The sequence below is a fragment of the Opisthorchis viverrini genome, assembly GCF_000715545.1.
Source record: "Opisthorchis viverrini unplaced genomic scaffold opera_v5_206, whole genome shotgun sequence".
NCBI lineage: Eukaryota > Metazoa > Platyhelminthes > Trematoda > Opisthorchiida > Opisthorchiidae > Opisthorchis > Opisthorchis viverrini.
Genome location: NW_008751862.1, coordinates 295,647 through 317,082, shown reverse-complemented (window position 1 = coordinate 317,082; position 21,436 = coordinate 295,647). Strand labels below are relative to the sequence as shown.

At 44.7% G+C, this 21,436-nt stretch overlaps 2 protein-coding genes across 2 annotated transcripts in view; one reads left to right on the top strand and one right to left on the bottom strand.

Moving 5' to 3' along the window:
• T265_08193 (hypothetical protein) overlaps nt 1-21,436 on the top strand; it is a gene marked incomplete at both ends in the record, with an annotated part of 36,149 nt that overhangs the window by 13,938 nt on the left and 775 nt on the right. The window contains 11 exons of the mRNA XM_009173922.1: nt 4,955-5,128; nt 6,080-6,330; nt 7,058-7,364; nt 8,948-9,292; nt 10,359-10,568; nt 11,688-11,900; nt 12,159-12,430; nt 13,531-13,670; nt 14,117-14,247; nt 16,644-16,715; nt 17,945-18,319. Coding sequence (XP_009172186.1) covers nt 4,955-5,128; nt 6,080-6,330; nt 7,058-7,364; nt 8,948-9,292; nt 10,359-10,568; nt 11,688-11,900; nt 12,159-12,430; nt 13,531-13,670; nt 14,117-14,247; nt 16,644-16,715; nt 17,945-18,319 — 2,490 coding nt within the window. The remainder of the gene's footprint in view (nt 1-4,954; nt 5,129-6,079; nt 6,331-7,057; nt 7,365-8,947; nt 9,293-10,358; nt 10,569-11,687; nt 11,901-12,158; nt 12,431-13,530; nt 13,671-14,116; nt 14,248-16,643; nt 16,716-17,944; nt 18,320-21,436) is intronic.
• Nucleotides 20,565-21,436, bottom strand: part of T265_08191 (hypothetical protein) — a gene marked incomplete at both ends in the record, with an annotated part of 51,860 nt that continues 50,988 nt past the window's right edge. The window contains one exon of the mRNA XM_009173920.1: nt 20,565-20,847. Within this exon, the coding sequence (XP_009172184.1) occupies nt 20,565-20,847 (283 nt within the window). The remainder of the gene's footprint in view (nt 20,848-21,436) is intronic.

Genomic DNA, 21,436 nt, shown 5'->3' with positions numbered 1-21,436 from the left:
AATAATGGCTTGTACTAGCTGGTCATACGTAAGTACCTAGAATGCGTTTCCCCAGAAGTTATCTCACCAGACAACACTTTGTATATGCTGATGGCATTAACTGATTGTTTCCATATGTAATATTTATACATAGTATTGTAGTAAACTGTATTATTTTGAGCTGTGTTTTCGCTTATCCTCTTGTGATTTGTATGTATTTCGTGCGCTATTCTCCAATTGACCCTCACTAACACTCCGGATATCGAAGAGCGTCAGGACTGAAACGGTGCTAGAGACGATACTCTGTGAATGTCGTTGTTTAGAATTAGCTGAACGATGGCTAGCACCAGCTAGACATAAACGTGTGCTTAGGATATATCTCTTAAATCGTGCGGGCTGCTGTATTCACCGCGGGGCTTAACTTTACGGTTGTACCCATTTGAGTTCATGATTGAAGTCACCGGTTTGGTATGCCGATCGATTTAGAATCGCCCTCTTGCTCGCCCTTCGGTCTTATTCCCTCGTGCTTACACCGTTCACAGGACGATGAGTAGAACGCACGTGCAGCTCAACGCGAACCGGCATTACTCCTTGTGCGTGTCCAGTTGTGTAGGATAAGGCTGCCCTCCTTCGTCGTACCTACTCTACTTTGTTACTGTGCTGCTTGAAATCTCTCTGCCTGTCTCTGAGACCTCGGGAGTTGAAATGCTCCCGAGTTGTGCTCATACAGACACTGAATATACGGACGATATTTCTCTCGTTGGTTCAGGTCCTTCAAAAATGCAATCCACTTTACATAACCTAAATAACTCTGCCGCACAGTTTGACATTCGCTTCACACCTGCGAAGAGTGAAGTGCTAGACTGGGTTGGATCAAACCCAAACCTCATGCTTGCAGACGAACCAATCGGAGTGGTAGTTAAATTTGTTTACCTGAGCAGTTGTATATGTTCCGTTCGATGATGGGCAGGGCAGCTATTCCAAACCCGGACTTCAATGGCGCTAGTCTGTCAAGGGCAGAGTTTACAATGTGGCGATGCGATCCATGCTACTTTGTGGATCATAGACTTCACCTCTACGCGCACAAGACATATGAAAGCTGTCAGTGTTTGAACATCAGTTTCTCCGAAGCATTGGTCGAGTGTGGTCGGAAGTTTGGATTAGTAATGATGATGTACACCAGATGGTCTTAGGAAGAAGGAACTCTCCCACGATAGATAAATTACTCACGCTTCATAAGCTACGCGGGTTAGGACGTGTACTCCACATGCCAGAAGACTGTCTGGCTCGCAGAGCTCCCTGCACCCAGCCCTGTGCTGAGTGGAAGCGACCAAGAAGTAGACAGTTTATGACCTGACAACGAAGTGTGGAAACACTAGTTAACTGAGTCGGATCGACAACTGCCGCTCCCCTGAATGGGTAACCCAGAATTCAACTCACCAATGGTCAATCACACTGGTAGAAATGACAGATTATGTAGTCAGTGGTGCTCATGCATCCAAGCTGTAGCCTTTAACGCGTAGCTACCAAGATTCCGAACTAACCAAACATGCCTTCGCCGCCAATGTCTGGCTGTATGTTCCACCCTGTCCAATTTCCGGTGATCGAACCTGTAGCACCTGGAACCAATGTACCATCGTACATGGTTCATAGCTGATAAGTTGAATTGATTGTTTTTGGGGGTCCATGGTCGTAGTCTGATGAAGCGAATGTAAATCACATTCGTTTCGTAACTCCATAAAAGTAACGACACAAAGGGAACATGGGTACTATTTGACTATTTTTTGCATTCCATATGATCGTAACAGATGACTGTTTCCCTGTTCGCAATAGTGAGTTAGACTCCTTCTGTAACAAGGCTTGTGGCGTCAATGATTGTCCGTCGTTGCACGCGAACCCCTGACCTGTGAGTATCAAGCGGGATGGCGACCGGGTTGCGTTGACCACTTCTTCAAACTCCGTCAGCTGTTAGAGCAACGCCGCATGTTCAGGCCACCCACAATCTTGGTGTTCCTTGACTTCAAGTATGCGTCCGATTTTTCGATCGGTCAGTGCTGATACTTACACTTGCTCAACATTGTACCATCTTGCCTCTTGAACCTTCAAAGTGCGAAGCCATGCATCAGAATGTACGGTCGCTGAACATATACCTAACGATTCAAAGATAATGGTTGTGGGTTGTGGAGAATTTCACTTACCTCGGTAGTTGTATTGACTCTGGCGGAAGTGTGTCTGATGAATTCAGTGCACAAATCTCAATGTTGAGAATCACGTTTGCTAATTTACATCACCTGTGGCGTCAAATAGGCATGTCAATTGGTCTCGGGTCGCGTGTACCAGGCTATAGTAAGGCCTATGTTTTTGCGTGGGCGCGAGGTGTGGCCTCTGTGGATATGAGGCATCCTCAGGTTTTTTACCACCGATGCCTCAACCGTTGCTGGTTTTGGACGGAGTCAACGGATTAGTAGTGAGGTGATTAGAAAACGGGTGTGTGGAGGTGTAGGTACCTCGGAATGTTTGTAGTAAGCTAGCGCTAAGCCCCTTCCCCGTCCATCCTTATTCTTTTCTTCACAATGATGCTTTCAAATAAATCATGGTTGTACGATAGTGAAGCATCGATGTTGAACACTGATGTCATACTGTCGATGGTGATGATGACTTTAATCGCGGAGAACATCCAGCATTATTGACTATGGTGGCTCGGCCATGTGCTACGTACGCCGAAACACCGTCTACCAAGACGAGTGTTGTTCTCCGTATCTCCTTAATAAGGACGCAAACTGTAGGGTGGACAACGTATGAATTGCAAGAAGGGTGTAAAGGAGATTACGAAGAGTTTGGGTTTCGTAGATTTTGTAGACGTTCCGGGATGTGGTCTCGTTACCTCTCCTGAGCTTTTTTGACGACATTGAAAGGAATGGCGGCTGATCGATGTCAGTGGGGTTTGTGTTGTCAGTTTCCAGATTGTCCGATTGAGGGCTTGGGGGTGTGGGCACCTGATACTGCTTGACATAGGCCAGCAACAAATCCCCTCCCTCACCCATTCTCTTTTCTCATTTTGTGGCTCTAAATATAATAAGATGAACTTTATGGTTGTACGGTAGTGGAACATCAGTATCAACACTTATGTTGCTGTCTCTGATACTAATGACGATGAGACGTCCTCTCACCAATTGACCTGATCTTAGGAACGCGTGGTAGATGTGGGTTGTGTCCCTGTGTTTGGATACCGCTACATCACCTCCTCCTCGGTGCAAAGTCGCTGAACTGTGCAATGATAATGTAATGGCAAGACGTACAACAATTTGTTTAGTACAGCGGACCGACCAACAACCACCAATGAAACCTGAGATACCGAATTTTCTGGTAGTGCTGATATGACGGTCATTATGGAGATGTGATCATGGACCGACCACAACCACCAATGAAACCTGAGATACCGAATTTTCTGGTAGTGCTGATATGACGGTCATTATGGAGATGTGATCATTGTGAAGTATATTGGCGCAATGCAAGCGCATAACCTCGTTGGTAGAATGAATCACCAAATAATGAGATCTCATCATCGCACCTAATGGTGTTCTCTACCGTTTGGTCTTTCGATAAAGGTCTCATCCTTCGACTAAGTAGCGTAATCCAATCTTACGGATGACTTCACACTATTACTTACATACAGTTGGCTTAAACACAATACCCTTCAGCCCTTAGAAAGTGGTTTTATGATCTATCTTTTTTTCGTTACTAATAGATGATGGTTGTAAGTTACCTTTCATTGCTATTATGTTGTGCTGTCCGTTCAGTTAAATATGAATATGAAGAAGGAATTCCGTATCCTTTGTTTGCAATGTTCCACAGTCCGTCTTTGAGCTGCCAGACAGCGAAATTTTTGCAAAGCATGTCCTGATGAGATCGACCGGAAGCACTCCAACCAGACGTGGTGATTGTTGCACGTCGGTGCTTGTTGGTGAACAAAACCATTGTGCAACAACGTCCATATATTTCTCCCCATCCTTCGATGGGTGAAAGTGTCCCCCATGACTTTATGTGAGATTTGGGGACAAATTTGCGTTGACTGTTTCTACCAGTAAGATTTCCACTCCTTCTTGACCTTCTTTTCGATCTCCCAACCGTCTGTTCAACGACATCGATCGTATTCGCGTTTTTCCTCATCAATTATCCACTCAGGTTCAAATAGCATATTCTAGAAGTAACAAAAACGGTCACTTTTAATGGGTTTCACAGCACATTTCTCATTCCGAATGAGAGGTTCTTCGTGAGCTCAATTCTCTGTTGGTTGTACAGTCCATATCTTTCCCATTACTCATTATGGGTGGATCAGTCATGATATGATCTCTGGCTCTCTGCTCTGTTGGTCTACTGTTTTATGGCAAAAATGATACATTTCCGAAGTTGTTACATTCGTAAACGTATGTGACTATGTGGCATAGGGAATACGGGCCATCTTAGTTTTTATTTGAATTCGCTTCTTTAGTTTTGTAACGTTTTCTCTCGCGGGACATTTATCGGGACTCAGTTTTTTCGATGAAACATTTTTTAGCAATTCTAACCATTACTTGCTATACTTGTTTAGGTTTATTTACGACCTTTATGCCTATGGCGTGCTTCAAAGTGGTTTCTGTTCTTTATCGAGCTGGTTTTGGATCTTACAATGGTCCCGCTCCGGAATGAAGTCCGCCTCCTCAAGACTAAACGTGTCTTGACTGTATTCGCTCTTCGGCTTCCTCTGCAATCTAAGAAATAATGAAGCCACCCATCTGTCCTTGAAAGATGTCACTGTTGGGACAAGCTTTCTTGGAAGGGGCCACTGCGGACACAGTGAAATTAAAGACCGTTCCTCCTGCATTTTTAGTTGCTTATTTTTCTGTCTGTTGATGTGGCAATCCACGTGCAAACGGTTGTCCATTTTACGACGTTCACTACCTTCTCTTTTTCTACTCTGTTGTTCACTACTTAGATGATTGAGGCCGAGCTTCGCCGCATGGAGGCCGAGTTTAGTACGGCTCACGTTCAGCGGTTGACCGCTTTCCTTCCGGAATCATTCATACGTCGCGGTGGAGATAACGATGCTCTCCTTGTGTTACTTCTAGTTGATCGGTTGGCTGCCAAATCCAACATTTTAGCCACTCATGTAAGTTGACCAACCATGTTAGCCATTTGCATCACGAGGGCTAACACCGGTGATGGTACCTTCTCAAACGTCTGGTTATTTTCACTGCTATCTGTGATGCGCAAACAAACGATATCTATCCGTGTATCCATAATTTGTTATTTATTATTGACTAATCAAAAGTTTTTAGCGGTTCCACTCATTGGGCGCATTTCACAGTCGAAGATTGTTTCGTCTAGTTCATTCCTTAGTTCAAATTATCCCATCACCGCGAACTGGTCACCCCGCATTTGCGGTGTAATTATGGTTGAGTGTGTTCACGTTTCTAATTGAAGGAGCGGCAACTGCGCGGACAAGCACAACCAGTGCGAGGGCCGAGAAACTGGGTAACTGTGAGGACACGAATTATAACGCATGTCTGACTTACTTTGAAACTTATCATCTGAAGTTCGCGGTCATCCTGTGAACGAAATGGCTACCGATAGTGCTACCACGTTCCGGTGTTTCTCTGTTTCTCATGCTCATTCCGTCTACTGTATTTCGTGTTGGGATTTGCTCGCAGTTTACACGAAAACTATGTCCTTGAAAATACGCCTTGAGCTAGGCAGTAGCGGTGCGTTTTGCGAGTAACTGTTTTTTTAGAAGCAGTCAAATAGGATTTCTCGGGAGCATTTTCAAAGAGCTGCTGGGTTCTAAAATCGGTCTCTTGAGAACAAAACTGTACATCATATTTAGCTTTCCAGAATAACATGTTCGCCATCATCTTCTGGAGCTTGAATTTTAATGTACTTCCAAAGTGGTTTAGAGTCCGGCCCAATACGAAATAAACCTCTTATATTCTAACCGTGGAGTAAGGACGTCGACCGTTTTTCTTGGGGACACCAACCTTGGTCATATTGTTCTATTTCCACACTACTGCATAACCCGCAGTAGTTTAGACCTAGTTTTTCATATTGTCATCATTTTTTCCAGCTAACCGAGCGATATCCACTACCGTCGTGTATTCCTGGACAAGCGAAAACTCAACCTGTCCTGACCCCTTCGGACACGGGCTCAGCTGGTACAGGATTAGATTCTGCGAAACAAGCGGATGATATTCGATTGCCTGGATCAGCACAGCCCCTTCCACCAATGACTAAAAATAAGGCAGAATTCTACAGCTTCATTACCTGCACCGTCTACCTGCTGAGACGATGGGCTGCGCTTCTGGCGCACTACAAACAGTAGGTTTTTCGCCTGTAAACAACCGTTATGTATGTTTTTGCCTCACCTTTTTCTGTTTCGTTAAGATCTCGGCTTATTCACACCAAAGGAGAGTCTAGGTCTCCCTTCAAAATGTATTGTTGATATCTGATTTTGGCTTTGACTAGCTTCAGACACCTACCATCGACGCTGATACCTCGTCAGGGAACCTATTTATATCAGGATCTATCAGCTGTTCAGATCTGTACGTTTTCGGTCTGACAGTTTAGGTCGTCATCTACTTCACGGTGCGACAGTCATTATTTTACTGTGCATACAATTCATTGAACTGCTGTTATCTTTACTTTGTCGCGTTTTCCTGTCAACGATTCCTTTGATTTACGTGCACGTTTTTTTTCCAACAGCAACATAAGTTTTTCAACTGGTTGGACCTGTCGTCATTTAGCCAGAGCAATCAGCTTCCGTAGCGACAATATAGGGCGAGTCGATAATTGTCTTTTCGTTCCTTTATTTCTGAGAAGTGGTTATAAAGACGCGGGTAGCTGATGTGCGTGGGATGAACCCCGTGTTATTCAAACGGTCCTCCTATGCACTCACTCAACCGAGTCGTCTAAAGTAACTTAACCGGGTTATCTTGAGTGAGCCCATTTTTGTATGCTCAGTCGTAAGCTTGCGCATGTACTTGCTCGAATCCGGGCGACTGTCTGTAACTTTCTGCATGATCATTTTTACAACTCGTTTGGAAAGGGTCCTCTCCGGATGCAGCATGGAACTGTACCTCAAATTGGGTTCCCTTTACGGAGAAATGGCAGCTCACGAACAAAGCATTGATCGACTACTGGAGCTCTGCAAAAAGGATCAACTGGATGAAAATACTTCGCTGGAACCCCTACTAGCATCAATCGGTTATTTTGTCCAACTTCGGTCGGTCCATCTGGCAAACGAACCTGTGCTGGACTGTTACACAAAGCTGTTGGACTTCGTCTCTTGTGTTCTTGCGGCGTCCGATGCTTTGGCCACCGATTCAACTGCTCTAATGCTACTCACTGGGCAGGTGAGTGTTATGTCTTCCTTTTCTCTTGGACGAAGCTAAAAGCTTTCGTTGTTAGTAATTTCCTATGGTGTTTCTTTCTATTTTTACGCGAGACGGTAAACCTTAGCAACCATGGAAATCCTTCTTACCCAGACTAGTAAGCTTTTCTTGTCCGAAACATCCGGATAAGTTGGATTCGATGTCTTTGAACCCGCTAGCCGAAGGCATTATACCCTAGTGTAACAGGTTTTTGCGACCCGATCACATATATGGTAGTATTGTAACACATTTTCGCATCTTACAGACTGATTGCTTATTTATTATGTTTTGCGAAATGTAGACCGTGTTGCTTCCTCATGGCTACCAAAAGGCTTAGAGCGTATGTTAAATTAGTCTGTTGACGAAATGTTGCCTTGGTTACCCACAACTCTCCTCTAATCCTCCCTCTGTAACACTCTTTCGGTGCCTAGCTGTCATGCCACCTGAAGGAAGCAAGAGGGCTGTGATACTGCCAGGTTTCCCAAGCCTAGAGGTCGGGATGCATACGTCCGGTTCGCACCAGGACTTTCCGATAAGTAAATTCGCGCTCTAATCATCTCGACCCCCATCCTGTGGCAATCTTGCAGTGTTACAGTTTGTTATAACTGTAGTTGTGTGTGCGTAACATCGAGTTTCGCTATCCAGTTATGCGGACTTCATCACACCACTCCTGGATTCTACAGTCCGTGGGAACAATTTCTGATCCGTGGTTGGAATATTGGTATGCTTTCAGGCTCTGAGGTATACATTTTGTTGCTATTGGGCACACAGGATGCGGAATTTTGTTGGATGACTTAGCTTGTTGATAACTGGCCAAAACAATAACCGAAAATCAGGCACCGTTACTCACATTGTCTCAATTTGAGACCTGGTTGAATGGCGTCATAAAGAACAGACAATAAGAATCTGCAATAGTATTAGCTTTCGAGGTCAGGCATTTTCCTGGTACAGTTATTTAGAACTAAAATGCTTTCTTGGTTTGCTTCATTGCACTGATTTTCAGTCATGTTACCCATGAAGATCTGAAGGGGCCTGTCGGATGTGTTTACAGTGCAACAGATCATCTTTTTGTACCGGCGTCGGTACTTCTTGCGTAGAATTACACCTCTTGGCCGTTGATCAAGTAGTACTTAGTCCGTTCGTCGATCATGATAGCTTGCAAACGTCCTCTCACCACATCGCGGTTGCACGTTTAGGTACCTCGCTTGCCAATGCTCTTCCTATTTACATATGCAGTAGTCAAAAAGTATCCCCAGTGATCGCTGTATTCTTCTAGGTTTACGTTTCACTTACCTATTTACATATGCAGTAGTCAAATAGTATCCCCAGTGATCGCTGTATTCTTCTAGCGGTATCCCTTCAGACCTGTAGCAGAATAGCCGGATTCCATACCAGTACTTTCGTCGGAAAACCAAACGCAACCCAGATTCATTTCATCCCATAAATATGCTGTCATCATCATCATCATCATCATCATTGTCAACACGATCGCGCTGTGCGTGTCGAATAATAATCTAGGTGGCTAGAATGAGTAACAATGTGCAACAACCATTTTCCCGTAACAGCAACTAGATTCCCTGGAACAGGCTGCCACTGAAGCCGCTGCGTCTGTTGGTGGTCCCATGGGGATCACTGGAGATCATCAGCCCACAACAACTACTACGTCATCTGCAGGCTCACCTGGCGGTTTGCTAGGCCTGTTGATGGACGTAATTCGCTTCGCAACAGTAACACGGATCACCGCTCGGCGTGTCCGTCGACGCCTCCCCAAGGATCGCAACACGCAGCCCATCTCGTTTAGCTCCGATGTTTCCACCAATTTGGATAGGACCGTGTCTCTGCTAAGTGACGTGGTCGCCGTTTTGCGGGAAACTACTCGTAAATCTGGACGACTAACGGTTCGTCAAGTGGTGAGTTTCACTTTATCTTTGCGTGTCTTTGTGCAGTGTTTTCTTGACAGTTACCACGTGGCGAAGTCCACTGACAGATACTGGTCGTGTCCCGTTTGTTATGTTTGAATTTCAGTATTTTTCACCCTGGACAATTAACTCTCTTGTTTCCCTCTCATCGGAGTCAGACGGTTTTCGCTAACCTTGTACTGTTTCACGTTGATACCGCCTCGATCTATTGAATGTCTAGAAAAACAGTAACGAGTTGTCCCCCTGGCACTGGTCATGCATCACTGGCTGAGTTGGGTGTTTATTAACTGTCCGTGTTGTCCGTACTTCATGTTTATTACCACCTGAAAAGAGTGACGGTAAACGGGCATTTGCGATTGCGGTGGCGAGCTACATGATCCTATTAGTGACTACCGCCACTAATGCCCAACCAGCGACTGTGTGGTGAATACCTAACCACCCAATCAACAGGCTTTTGCAATATGGCACAGCATTCCACCTCGAGCAAAAGAATTCTGATCATAACTACAGCTGATCACTAACCAGCCACATTAGTGAATTCTCTGATTGGACGTGCTATCCCAATACGCACACAACCCAGGACAAGGTACATTTGAAATGCAGGTCAACAGTGATGAAGCTTAAGGATAGGTTGCTCACCATCCCTTGGATTTTCATCGCTCCATCATCATCGGTCCCAGTGCCGTGCAGGGATGCGTCCTCGCTAAAATCTCTGACTTTTTAATGGTTCTTCTCTTGATACTCCTTGTTTGTTTATTTCTTGTCAATATCATAGACACTTGCGGAGGGAAAGTTGAATCTCAATAGTTTTCCATTCATTCTTCCCGTATTGCGCTTGTTTGGAATACGTCTGCTTTCTATTCCTTACTTCCGGAGAGTTTGATTCATCATTCGTCGGCTTTGCCGCCACCTTTCTTCTCTATTCAGTGCCCCTTCTTTCTTCAGATTTTGGGATTATTCACACGATATTTATTTTGGTCGCATTTCACTAACAAACGTCGGTTGCCTCTATCTCCACCAGGCTCATCATGCGAGAAACCTTTCTCTTTCTTGATAGGAGGATTCTGGCGACTTGAAACCTAACACTGTTTTCACGGAGTGCCTAGTCGAAGCTGTCAAAGAGCGGTTTTCAGCAGGTCCTTCAAGTTCCGTCCAACCAGACCTCTCAATTCGAACCTACTTGGGACAAGTCCGTGAACTGGTCGCGCAGGTTGCGCTAGCGATGGAAAATGGAGAGTATGATTTCGATGGCACGAAACAACCCAAAGTGAGCTGACCTGGCGGCTGTCAACTCGACTAAGACTTTTGCTTCCAATTATTACAGCTGAGCCACCATTCATATTTAATAGTTGTCTATTGTCATCTCAACCACCGGTCGCCTTTGGTTCTGTTCTTCGTCCTGATTTTAATGTTTTTGTTCGTGGACGTTACTTTCGCTTTGTTGGACGTTGCCGTGTCATATTCGCTGACCGTTATCCGTTATGCTAACGAACCATGTTAGATATTTTGCTGTTACAGGACGTAATCATGCTCCACGGGAGCCACTTTGATTTGGCTAGTTTCCTCGTATAGCTTCAGCTTAAGCTATATATAAGTCCATTTTCGTAAGTCTGATCGTCACCCGTCCTAAAGAGCACATTCTTCGGATTTCGGTTCTCGTCTGCTCTCATCTTGGTGGACAGGAATAACGGAGCAAGTGCAAAACAGCGAATATCGTGATTGAACTAAGAGCCACCTATCTTCATACACTGAGGTCCTATGTTAGGCTATTGCGCATGCTTATTGATGCTCCCTAATGTGCGTGTTTATGAAACTTCGTTTTTTCAAGCTCCTAATCGTCGTCTACACGTTTACTCTTCTCATCATATTTATTGGAACTCAGTCCAAGTACAGTGCGATCGGCTCGTGGACATTCCTCATGTAAGGTGGTCCATGTGTCACAGTCCGTCATTTGGCCTCAATTCCTTGTTGATTTCCCTTTAGGGGACTGAGTGAATTGTGTATTCCCTCACCTTTTCTTTATTCCAAATTTCCATGCTTTCTATGAAGTCATATTTTCATATGCTGAAGCACTAGTAAGGAAAACGCCAGTTGAACTATTTAGCCTCATATTCACTGAGTGCCAGAGTTTCAACGTTTGTTTAATTTATGATGTCTTTTTATTTCATACTCGAACACACCATCCATTGCCATGGATTCATGGCTTATTTTCCACTCCCACTCCTATGGAGACCCATGATTCTCCATTGTACACATTTTCCAGAAATTCCATTCAAATCATAAACAATAGTTGACAAGACCAGGTCTTTATTCTGTGGTGCTTGATTTATGTTTTTGGATATTTTCAATCCCCAAATGAATCGCTGTCTTCATCTTTCCGAATCAGCCCCAAGAACCATACACCCTGCGCGCAATCGCCTATAAGCAAGCTCAGGCTGACCTTGAGGGTTGCCGTGCCAAACTTGAAATCAAAGAAGAAGAGGTTCGAGAACTGCAGATGACCATAAAGTCACGTGCCAACGAGCTGAGTGAGATGTCTGTCCGCCTGGGTTTGGCTGAAAAGCGTTTGGAAAACGCAGGAAAGGGTAATGAGGAGAAAGTTAGTCGTTTGGAGCAACGGCTAGAACAAATGGAAGCTCAACAGAAGCGTCAGGAACAGTGAGTGCCCGTGTTTTCGTTTTTTGCAGCCATTATAGTTGGTCGTAAACAGACCGAACACGTCTTTTCTTGTTGCTACGTATACCATACAACATGCTACGTTCCCCTTTCCCATTCAGCGTCCACCATCGTGCTTGACTTATGTTTTTGGATGTTTTCAATCCCCAAATGAATCGCTGTCTTCATCTTTCCGAATCAGCCCCAAGAACCATACACCCTGCGCGCAATCGCCTATAAGCAAGCTCAGGCTGACCTTGAGGGTTGCCGTGCCAAACTTGAAATCAAAGAAGAAGAGGTTCGAGAACTGCAGATGACCATAAAGTCACGTGCCAACGAGCTGAGTGAGATGTCTGTCCGCCTGGGTTTGGCTGAAAAGCGTTTGGAAAACGCAGGAAAGGGTAATGAGGAGAAAGTTAGTCGTTTGGAGCAACGGCTAGAACAAATGGAAGCTCAACAGAAGCGTCAGGAACAGTGAGCGCCCGTGTTTTCGTTTTTTGCAGTCATTATAGTTGGTCATAAACAGACCGAACACGTCTCTTCTTGTCGCTACGTATACCATACAACATGCTACGTTCCCCTTTCCCATTCAGCGTCCACCATCAGCTCTCGGTACCCTCTGATGCCATACTTCTCTCATGAGTTCATTTGGTTTGGTATCTGTAGCCCGCCGTTGAAATAACCCGCTAGGGGAAGATGGTGGCGACTCAATTCTGTCTCAGATTGTTGATTCGCTAACATCCCTCTGTAAAGAGAACTCCGCATTTTGAGACATTCTTCAGCGCCCATAAGCTTATCATCGAAATTCCCGCAAGAATTATGGTCGTACCTCTGAACAATGGCCATAGACGAATTTCCTCGGTTTTTAGCCCGTCTTCAAAAATTGGTAAAAATGTCACATAGCAGCCGCGCATTAGCAACCTGAACTTATTCGCTCGCAAATTCACGAATGAGGAGAAATGGTGGGATGTATGAGGTCGCGAAAATCTGCCAGTCAATAGTACCGTCTCTTTTCGAGTTGAATGTTCGGTCTCACGGAGTTGTATGTGGTGTTCCTTATCCTGTTCAGTGTGGTGGTCTTGATTCTGAATATTAGCTCGTAGGAGCCGATGAATGTCCCAGAGTGCTGATTGTTCTCTGATGAGGGGTTTCGACGGATCTACAAGTTGGTTGTATTTAACCATTCAACGTTTTGTGAATTCTCAGGGGACTCCAATCGTGCATTTCTTCCTAACGAGCGAAGTTAGTCTATGCTCAAGTACTGAGAACCACACCATACCTGTTTTATTTCCACCGAACCCTATCGGTAACGCGCATCTCACGTGTGCCGGGGAGAAGTGGGACTCAATCTGTGGATGGTAGTTTCCGGCTGTTGGTAATGATTTGGCAGATTACAGTGCCACTCAACTTTTGACCAGGGATACCCATATCACATGACATTGCGTTGGTTGTCTGATCATTTGTTATGGTTGTACATTCTTCCACTGTCGTTTTACTTGTGTGAATGATACAGCGATATATACCATTCACCAGTACTTAATCAATTGCAACACTGTTTCCTTTGTACTGATCAGTGAACACGAACAAACGGTCGATGCGTTGCAGGCCGATTTAGAAGCGTTGGAACAAGAGAAGGCAGAATTAAAAGAAAAGTTGAAATCTTTGAGTAAAAAGGCTCTCCTGGAAGGTCTAATCAAGATGCCAATAGCTTCGGGTAAGTTACGGAATGCTGTGTTTTATAACCGAATGTTATTATGCACTGAGTGTACAATGATACATTGATGGCGAGGGACCCGGCGGCAAAGTGCCGTTCCAAGTGAAAATTCAGTCATATTTTAGAGTACTGTCCTACTGAACAGAGGACCATAGAGAGAATTACCATGTTCGTTTTGTGAAACTCGCGAAACCGTCAAAGTATTATTCCACAAAGAGAAAATTGTATCCATTTACACCGTGGATATGTAACTTTTGTTGGAGATCTTTCCGTTCACCATCTAATTGGATTGTGAGGTGCTCATCGTCAAAAGGATTATCTGTTAGGCCTTGGAAATCCAGTCATCAGGGTTCATTGCATTGGCAAACTCCCGCCGCATGTATCCATTTAATTTCCCTACTTGGCTGATGTGTATAGAATCGCTTGATTGCTCATTCTTCTCATAGGTTCGCCTGGTTCTCGTCAGTCGCCTTCACCTGGTTCTTCGGACGTCCAGAAGGGGACACAACCGCAGGCCACCCCAAGTACACCTAGCTCTCGTGGGCTGGGAAGAGATTCGGCATTCATGTTAACTGAGGTACGTTTGTGACCTCGTGCACACGCATACACGCTTCAGCCTTTAACTATCGGATACGCTATACCTGTTGTATCACTTAATAAATGGGTTAGCCTATACGGGTTAACACATTCGCAATTTGTAATTGCATATATTTCACCAGTTGCGTATGGTTAGGTGTTCAAGGTAAACATAGGGTTGGTAGAAATTGAGCTCAACAAGGACGCAACCGGTAGTGAGTTGTCGAATAGCTCTCAACAGCCTTACCACTAGTGTGCTGTCATGAAAATATCTTTCCGCTCTCCTCACATTAAGAACTCGGCTCTTCTACTGTAAACCTGTGGTTCAGGAACCCGATCACTGTGCTCATGAATTATTCTCACACTCTGGTGACACTTAGTTCGTTCCGCGCTCTTTGGTCATCTTTAAATTTACTTTCTAGCACAAACGAATTCTCAAACTGTGATGCAGTGACTCAAAACCGTCACTGGAGAACTCTCCGGTACCTATGAGCTCGGTGTGACGCGGATACCAAGGCACCAGATCCTTAACAAAGCTCATCTCTGCAAGCCGACTGCTCCTGCGTAGGCTTTTGCATCCACACAGGATTAAAGCTCTCGTGGTTGTTCCATATAATATCGATGGGACGGTATGATTTTGTCAACTTTTCTTCTGAGTGAAGGTGCGTGTCTATCTTGCATAGTTGTGACTCGGGACTGCGGAATGTTGCTCCGCTGCACCATGCATCAGCTTACGTGTACTCACTTTGTTGTGTAGCTCTTGAAAACTGTCGTATGATGTTGAGACTGGAAAGAAGCGAAGTGCGTCTTGACGTTTATTCGCACTATCTCCGCGCACTGTCCATTCACTTATCAAAGCGTGTTGTCCCTAGCATAAACGCCAGTTAAATTACAGGTGAAACTCCATCTGAGAAGCTATCAATCAAGGAGCCAGTCAGCACGTGATAACGTAATTGAGAGATATGTGGCGAGTAAATCACACTACTGTCTCTCGTGGCCGAAGTCTCCGTTTCGAAACTCCTTGTGGTTTCATGAGATGATGATTCCAGCAGTGCAGTATTTATCAGCTTTTCCGCTTAGGTTGGCTTCACTTCCATTGATTACGGTTTACATTGACCCTGGTTCTCGTCCCTCCTTGCATACAAGGTTTTATTATTATTGCATTTTTTACTTCTTGGATGTCATTTGGGCTATTTCCGTTTGGTTTTTTCTGCGACGAGGTCCGATCTTAGGCTTGTGACCGTACGAATAGGAGAATAAGTTCTCGGGAATTTTCTCACGTCCCGTGAACAGTTAGCTTTCGGGGGTTTCATTTCGGATTTCTTCTCATAAAGTTTAGCCGAACACAAACCAAGTCGAGGATGCCTTAATGCACCCATGGTTTTGGGTGAGAACGTTATCCTAGTCGACATTCATCAGCAGCGAGCGTCCCCCGAATCCCAGTACGGTTCCCTACCCGCAACCTCCATTGCATCCTTCAACTACGTGTGGCTGATCAATCGTGTGATCAACTCTTACTAAGACAGTATACAGTGACAGCCCTCCCCAACTGTCATGCTTGGCTCCTTTTTTAGCCTATTCCCTATTGGAACCCGCGGGAGCCTTCAAACCCTTCAACATTCCTAACCTTCCACAGGATTGCTGTGATTCACGGAGCACCCTGGCTTTTCAACATATTTGGCCTAGTTCCTCTGCGCTCATCCGAGTCCCGCCACCGCCTGGATACTGGCAGCTGCTAGTCAAATAGAAGCCTGAGTGCGGTTAAGAAGCTAGCGCAGTAAACTTCTGAAGAGTTTTCTTCCCGTCACAACAAACTTCTAGATCCTTTAAACTAGGTTACGACACTGCCGATTCATTCCTTTTTGCGCAAAGTGGTTGGTTAGTCCTCTAATTTTTACTGGCAGCAGTCGTGGAATAGGTATCCAATACCCCGTCTTATCGGAAGGAAGGTATTTACGCCCAGCAATTTGACGTAGCACAAAAAACCTCAAGCTCCTGACCGGAACACCCTTGGCTCCGCTCTCTCTCTCTCTCTCTCGTGACATCTCAAGCTCGTGTTTCCTATGCGAATCACAATCTACCGTTTGGCTGTGTTCATATATAATGATGGTTCTTTCGTTCATATTGCTCTTGTCACCTCACATATCACTCAATTACTAACGTGTTTGCGTTCAATCTTGATAAAGCCCACTGTTGAAGCTTAAACATCCATCATCGTGCAGTGCACGTACTACTAACGAGTGTTTATATGAGTACAATTGAAGTTTTATTTGATCTTGGCGGAATATTCGAATAGGGGTTGTATGCGTGATATGTTCATGCCCTGTGTTGCATAGTTGCACGCAATCTGCTTGATTTTAGCCACATATTAACACTATTCATTGGCTTGCTGGACAGATTGATGCCCTGAGGGAGGCGCTGCGTGGTATGATGGCTGAAAATTCTCGACTGCGAGGTGAAAAGATGAAAGTGAGTTGTGGCACATTTTTTCCTGTTTGAAAGCTTTGGTCCGCAGTTACTGCATTGCCTTTTCTCACGGTCTATTTAGATAAGGTTTGCGGCCTCAACATACATCTCTCAGCAACAGCCTTTCGGAGTTATTCCCCTATTGCTTTCGGATTTTTCTTATTCCGGGCCGAATGCGCCTCGGATAGTGTTAAAAAAGATTGGGCAACATGTTATGTATGGCATGGATTTTCAAGTCGAAACACAGCGTAGTCTAATGAGGTGTTGTAATCCGACTTTTCCGTTGTCATCGCCCACACTGTACCCACTGGATTCACTGTGGTAGGTACGTGTTTAAACAAAACAGCCCCTGGCTTGCTTACGGGCTCGGTATTTCTGACAAATGTGTACAATTCTTTTCCGCCAAATATTGTCATTTCCATACCAGTTTAGTTCTGAGTGGAGACTCATTCGAATCCACCTGAATCCCTCGTTTATTATGATCTTGCTTGTTTCTTTTCACTGTGGAAACTGGATCAAACGACAGAGGTAGTGTTTGGTGCTCCAGTAACTGATTCTACCTTGGTTTCACCTGACTTGCCAATAGTATAGGACTGAGTTCATAACGAGATTTCGGTTGCTTTTTAACAAGCTTACTCATTTCACTTGTGCCAATGGTTAAACCTCCTGACAATCACCTTTGGAACGCGCAGAAAATGTGGTATCGGACCTCCTGCATGAATGACATACTTCCAAAAACGTACCACTTGGTGACCTATAGGAATTAGCAGTACAAGAACCTATTTGTTCTCCATTTCGGATACTTTAGAAATTTGGAAACTCGGCTTCGTCAGTTGTAGTGTTATCAATTGGTTCACAAACGAAGGGACATAATAAAAACGCATCATAGTTACACTGTAACTGAACGTGAAACTCGTGAAGGCCCGACCCTCAGGGAGCTGACTGCACGATAATCCGGCGAGACCGTACAGGCACATATCGTATGCAGCGAAAAACGAATTAGCAAAATAGAAAACGCTGGTTAGGTTGCTTGTTTTGACATTCTACCTGATCGACAGCGTGTGTATCCTGAACAACCTTCACCGGTCAGTAACGTGACCAGCCAACTGAACTAGGTTTTCACCCTACGCACATTCACATAGTAGTAGCTCTTGCCTTCCTGCGTCTCTGTCTCAGGGATGCATATATTGGTCTCGTGTTTTCACTGCCTCGTTTATTTTCCACATTTCCAGCTTCAGCTACAGAGTCTAAAGCCTTTGAAGCGACCGCCGGTACGTCGGCGTGCGCCACCGGATGGGATTACCGGGGACACTGTCACCACTTCGGATGCGGAAAATATTCCACCACCCAAAACTAGTTCCCTATGGAAAATATCGCAACAGTTGTCAGATTTGCAGCAACAAATCTACTCAGTAATGGCTCATCCAAAAGTGGTGCTTCTTCCTCAACCCGTTGGTGCCAAACTGACCTCTCCCTCGTCTGGTGCCGGCGACAGTTCTGAGCAAGTCCCATCGACCACAGCTCCTTCTTCGTCAACACCTAGTGCTACCAGCCAGTTACTTAAGCAAACAGCCTATCTTGTTCAATTAAAGGATGAACTGGAACAGGTGAGTTGTGGCCGAGCGAATTGCACCTCTAATTTGAAAAAAAAATCGCCAAAATCTTCTCTCTGATGCTTAACTTAGTGACCAAACGCTCCCTCCTAACAGCTTTTACAAACCAATCAGTTTAGCTCATGGTTGTGGAATACTACCCAGTGAACTAAGAAGAAGATGGCTGGTCATTGAGTTACCTCGGTCAGGTGACCACGGTGAACTCCATAAAAGATACCGAGACCCGGGTCTGCCTGGTTACAGATTCGATGACCGCCCTGTCCTCATGATCAGAACGAATCAAAATCGCAACTCATGCTCATAGGTGGTTATTACGGTTAGCCGAACCAGTTTGGCGGCGCTTCGTGAGACAATAGGTTTCTTATCGCCTCTGAATGTGGTTTCCTTATGTAATCCACGGGTCCATCATATTTCCTGCTAAATATGCCTCCACTCGAACGACGCCTGGACCGGACCTCACATCAGTGGGTCGCAAAATTTGTGTGTTACCCCTCTGCCTTGCGCGTCAGATTGTCGAATAAAGGTTCTGGGGGAAACCCAAAGTCAACCCCTTCTCTGATCTGGACAAACTGGACTTATCATACTTTCACAGAAATGACCGTGCAATTCTAAAGCGGCACCGTTCGTTCTCCCGAAAGTTGACTAAATCAACGCTTCCTTTTAATCCACACTCTGCTTTTATAACCACTGGGGAAAGTATGTACGGTCGCCAATCTACATACCCCTTGATCTCTCTCTCTCTACCTTGCTCAACTCCCGAAACCAATTCATGCTAATGTCTCGGATTGTTCTTATTCCCCGACAGCTTGAATTATCTCATAGTGGATATTAATTGTTTCCCAGAACCCACCTGTATGATTTTAGCTTAGTCTGAATTCTCGGTGGACAACAAATTAAACGAAATATCAATTAAGTTGTTCTGATTACTTGACTGTATAACAAGTAGATCCGAAACGTGCCAGAATAACTTGCACCCAATGTGAGGGTTGGCCTACGTGCCCACTAATCACAGCTCTGAAACATTCAGGGATGAATTTTGAGCTCAACTTTTACAACCTCTTCGACGAGCTCCAGGACCCAATGTTATTTCATCAGTCTGGGGTCAGAAGGCATAAATCAACCGTTTGAGCTCAGAATATTCTCACCTCGGCAACCGCCATGATTTAGCTGGAGCTCGAAATAACAAGAACAACTGGCTCTTAAATCTGTATGTAAGGCCAACTGACTATGCCTGGGCGGCGCTAGCCTCAGACGTCGTGAGTTTTTACTAATGAACATCTTAGCTTACTTGACTCGGAGGAAAGTGTGTAGGCGTAAAACGACGTAGAAACTACCGCAACGGAATTTTACGATCACTAGTTCACAAAGCGGTTCACTGCTCATTCGGTCCGATCAGCCAATCCACAAACCCCGCAGTTGAATTATGACAAACGGCCGCCTATGTTGCACGGTCACTCTGCCCGTTAAAGTCCGGTTCACGAGCAACATTTTACGAAGTCATCAACTGTCTGACACAGAAGAGGTCTCAGTCTTCCATGACACGAGTCTTAGAGAACGTGCAATCGAAAAGCAATTGAAACTATCTAGAAAAACCGTAAGGCATCTCTGCAGATTGGAAGTGTTACCAATATAAGGGAAGCTAATGGGTATCCTGCAGTTTTTTTCCGAAGCAAGGCAAACAGTAATCCCTCTGGCTTCACAGTAAACAATAACGTGTGTTACCAGTATGTTTACCAGGAAAGTGCCAACAGTGTTCAACTATGCAGCATATCTGATGTGTGCTGTGCTCACAAGCGTCAGATTCAATGCCGATCATCTTGGTGGAAACTCAAGTCTCCTGCAATCGTCAACAAATTTATTTTATCCTCATTGACGAGTAATTTACTTTANTACTTTATGTGTTCCCTACAGTGGCTGCTGCAAGTATCGTGGGACTACCTTATCTGAACTGCTCAAATTAATACGGATTTTTCAACCTCGCCAATCTATGAGGGACTTGTGCCACCTTAGTTCTCCTTACGATTTTATGTGCAATTTTGTGTACTCTTTCCTGAACTGCCCCTGTTATGTTTTTTTGGCCTGCTTGTTTCCTCAAACAATACCTTTCACCAGTTTCCCGTACAAGTCTCCATTTCCATTGCTCCCATATCGCATGTTAACTGCTCACTTTTATGCCCATGTGCAGTTAAATTCACGTTTATCCAATAGCATATCACATCCCCTGTACTTATGTCTCTCATCAGCGATATATTGCGGTCAAATTAGGTGTGCTCTCAAAAAATTCAGTTTTTCCGTTTTGAATCGTTACCTCACTAAATCTAAAGCTTGGAAAGAAAGGAAAGCATTCAGCTGTAGCACCCTTCCAGTGCCTAGCTGCCATGTCACCCGAAGGAAGCACGAGGGCTGGGATACTGCCAGGTTGCCCAGGCGTAGACAGGGAAAGTTGAGAGGCGGAGGTCGGATTCGAAACATGGACCTTCCGGTCAGTAAATTCGCGCTCTAACCACTTGGGCCATCTAAAGCTTGGGACCTGATTTCACTTGTTCTTCAGGTAAAGGCCATTTTTATGCGCTCTTGTCTTTCACTTGTTTATCGTTAACCAATTTTGTGACGAGAATACATCGATATTCTGTCGAACAAACAAGACGCATCCATACCTGCATGGGGGATGCTTCGACAAGGGGGCAGAGGGCTACACAGATCTTATCCCAGAAGGAGCCGGCTTCTGTTCCCTGATATCGGTGTATTAGAGTGGCTGGCTTTCGATCTTATTGGGATTTATGGAATATTTCAGTTCACCATGCGAACGTAAATACTAACATCTATGAATTCAGAACGGGAATTTGAAAACATTGACCAAGGTATTGTCCAGACACTTCAAAAGATGCCAACAACAAGAGGTATACTATCACTCGTTCAGTTTTTTTGCAAATTATTTGATTTCAGTAATATCCGCTAACCTACAAACCTCTTCTCTGGCCGCCACCTTCACCTATCTACCGATTTTACTTCATTTAGCGGCATGGGACCATAAATATTGTAAAATACAAGGTCAATTGTATAGTTTGGTCGCGCACCGTATTTTTAATACTTGTGCGCGTGTATTGGTTT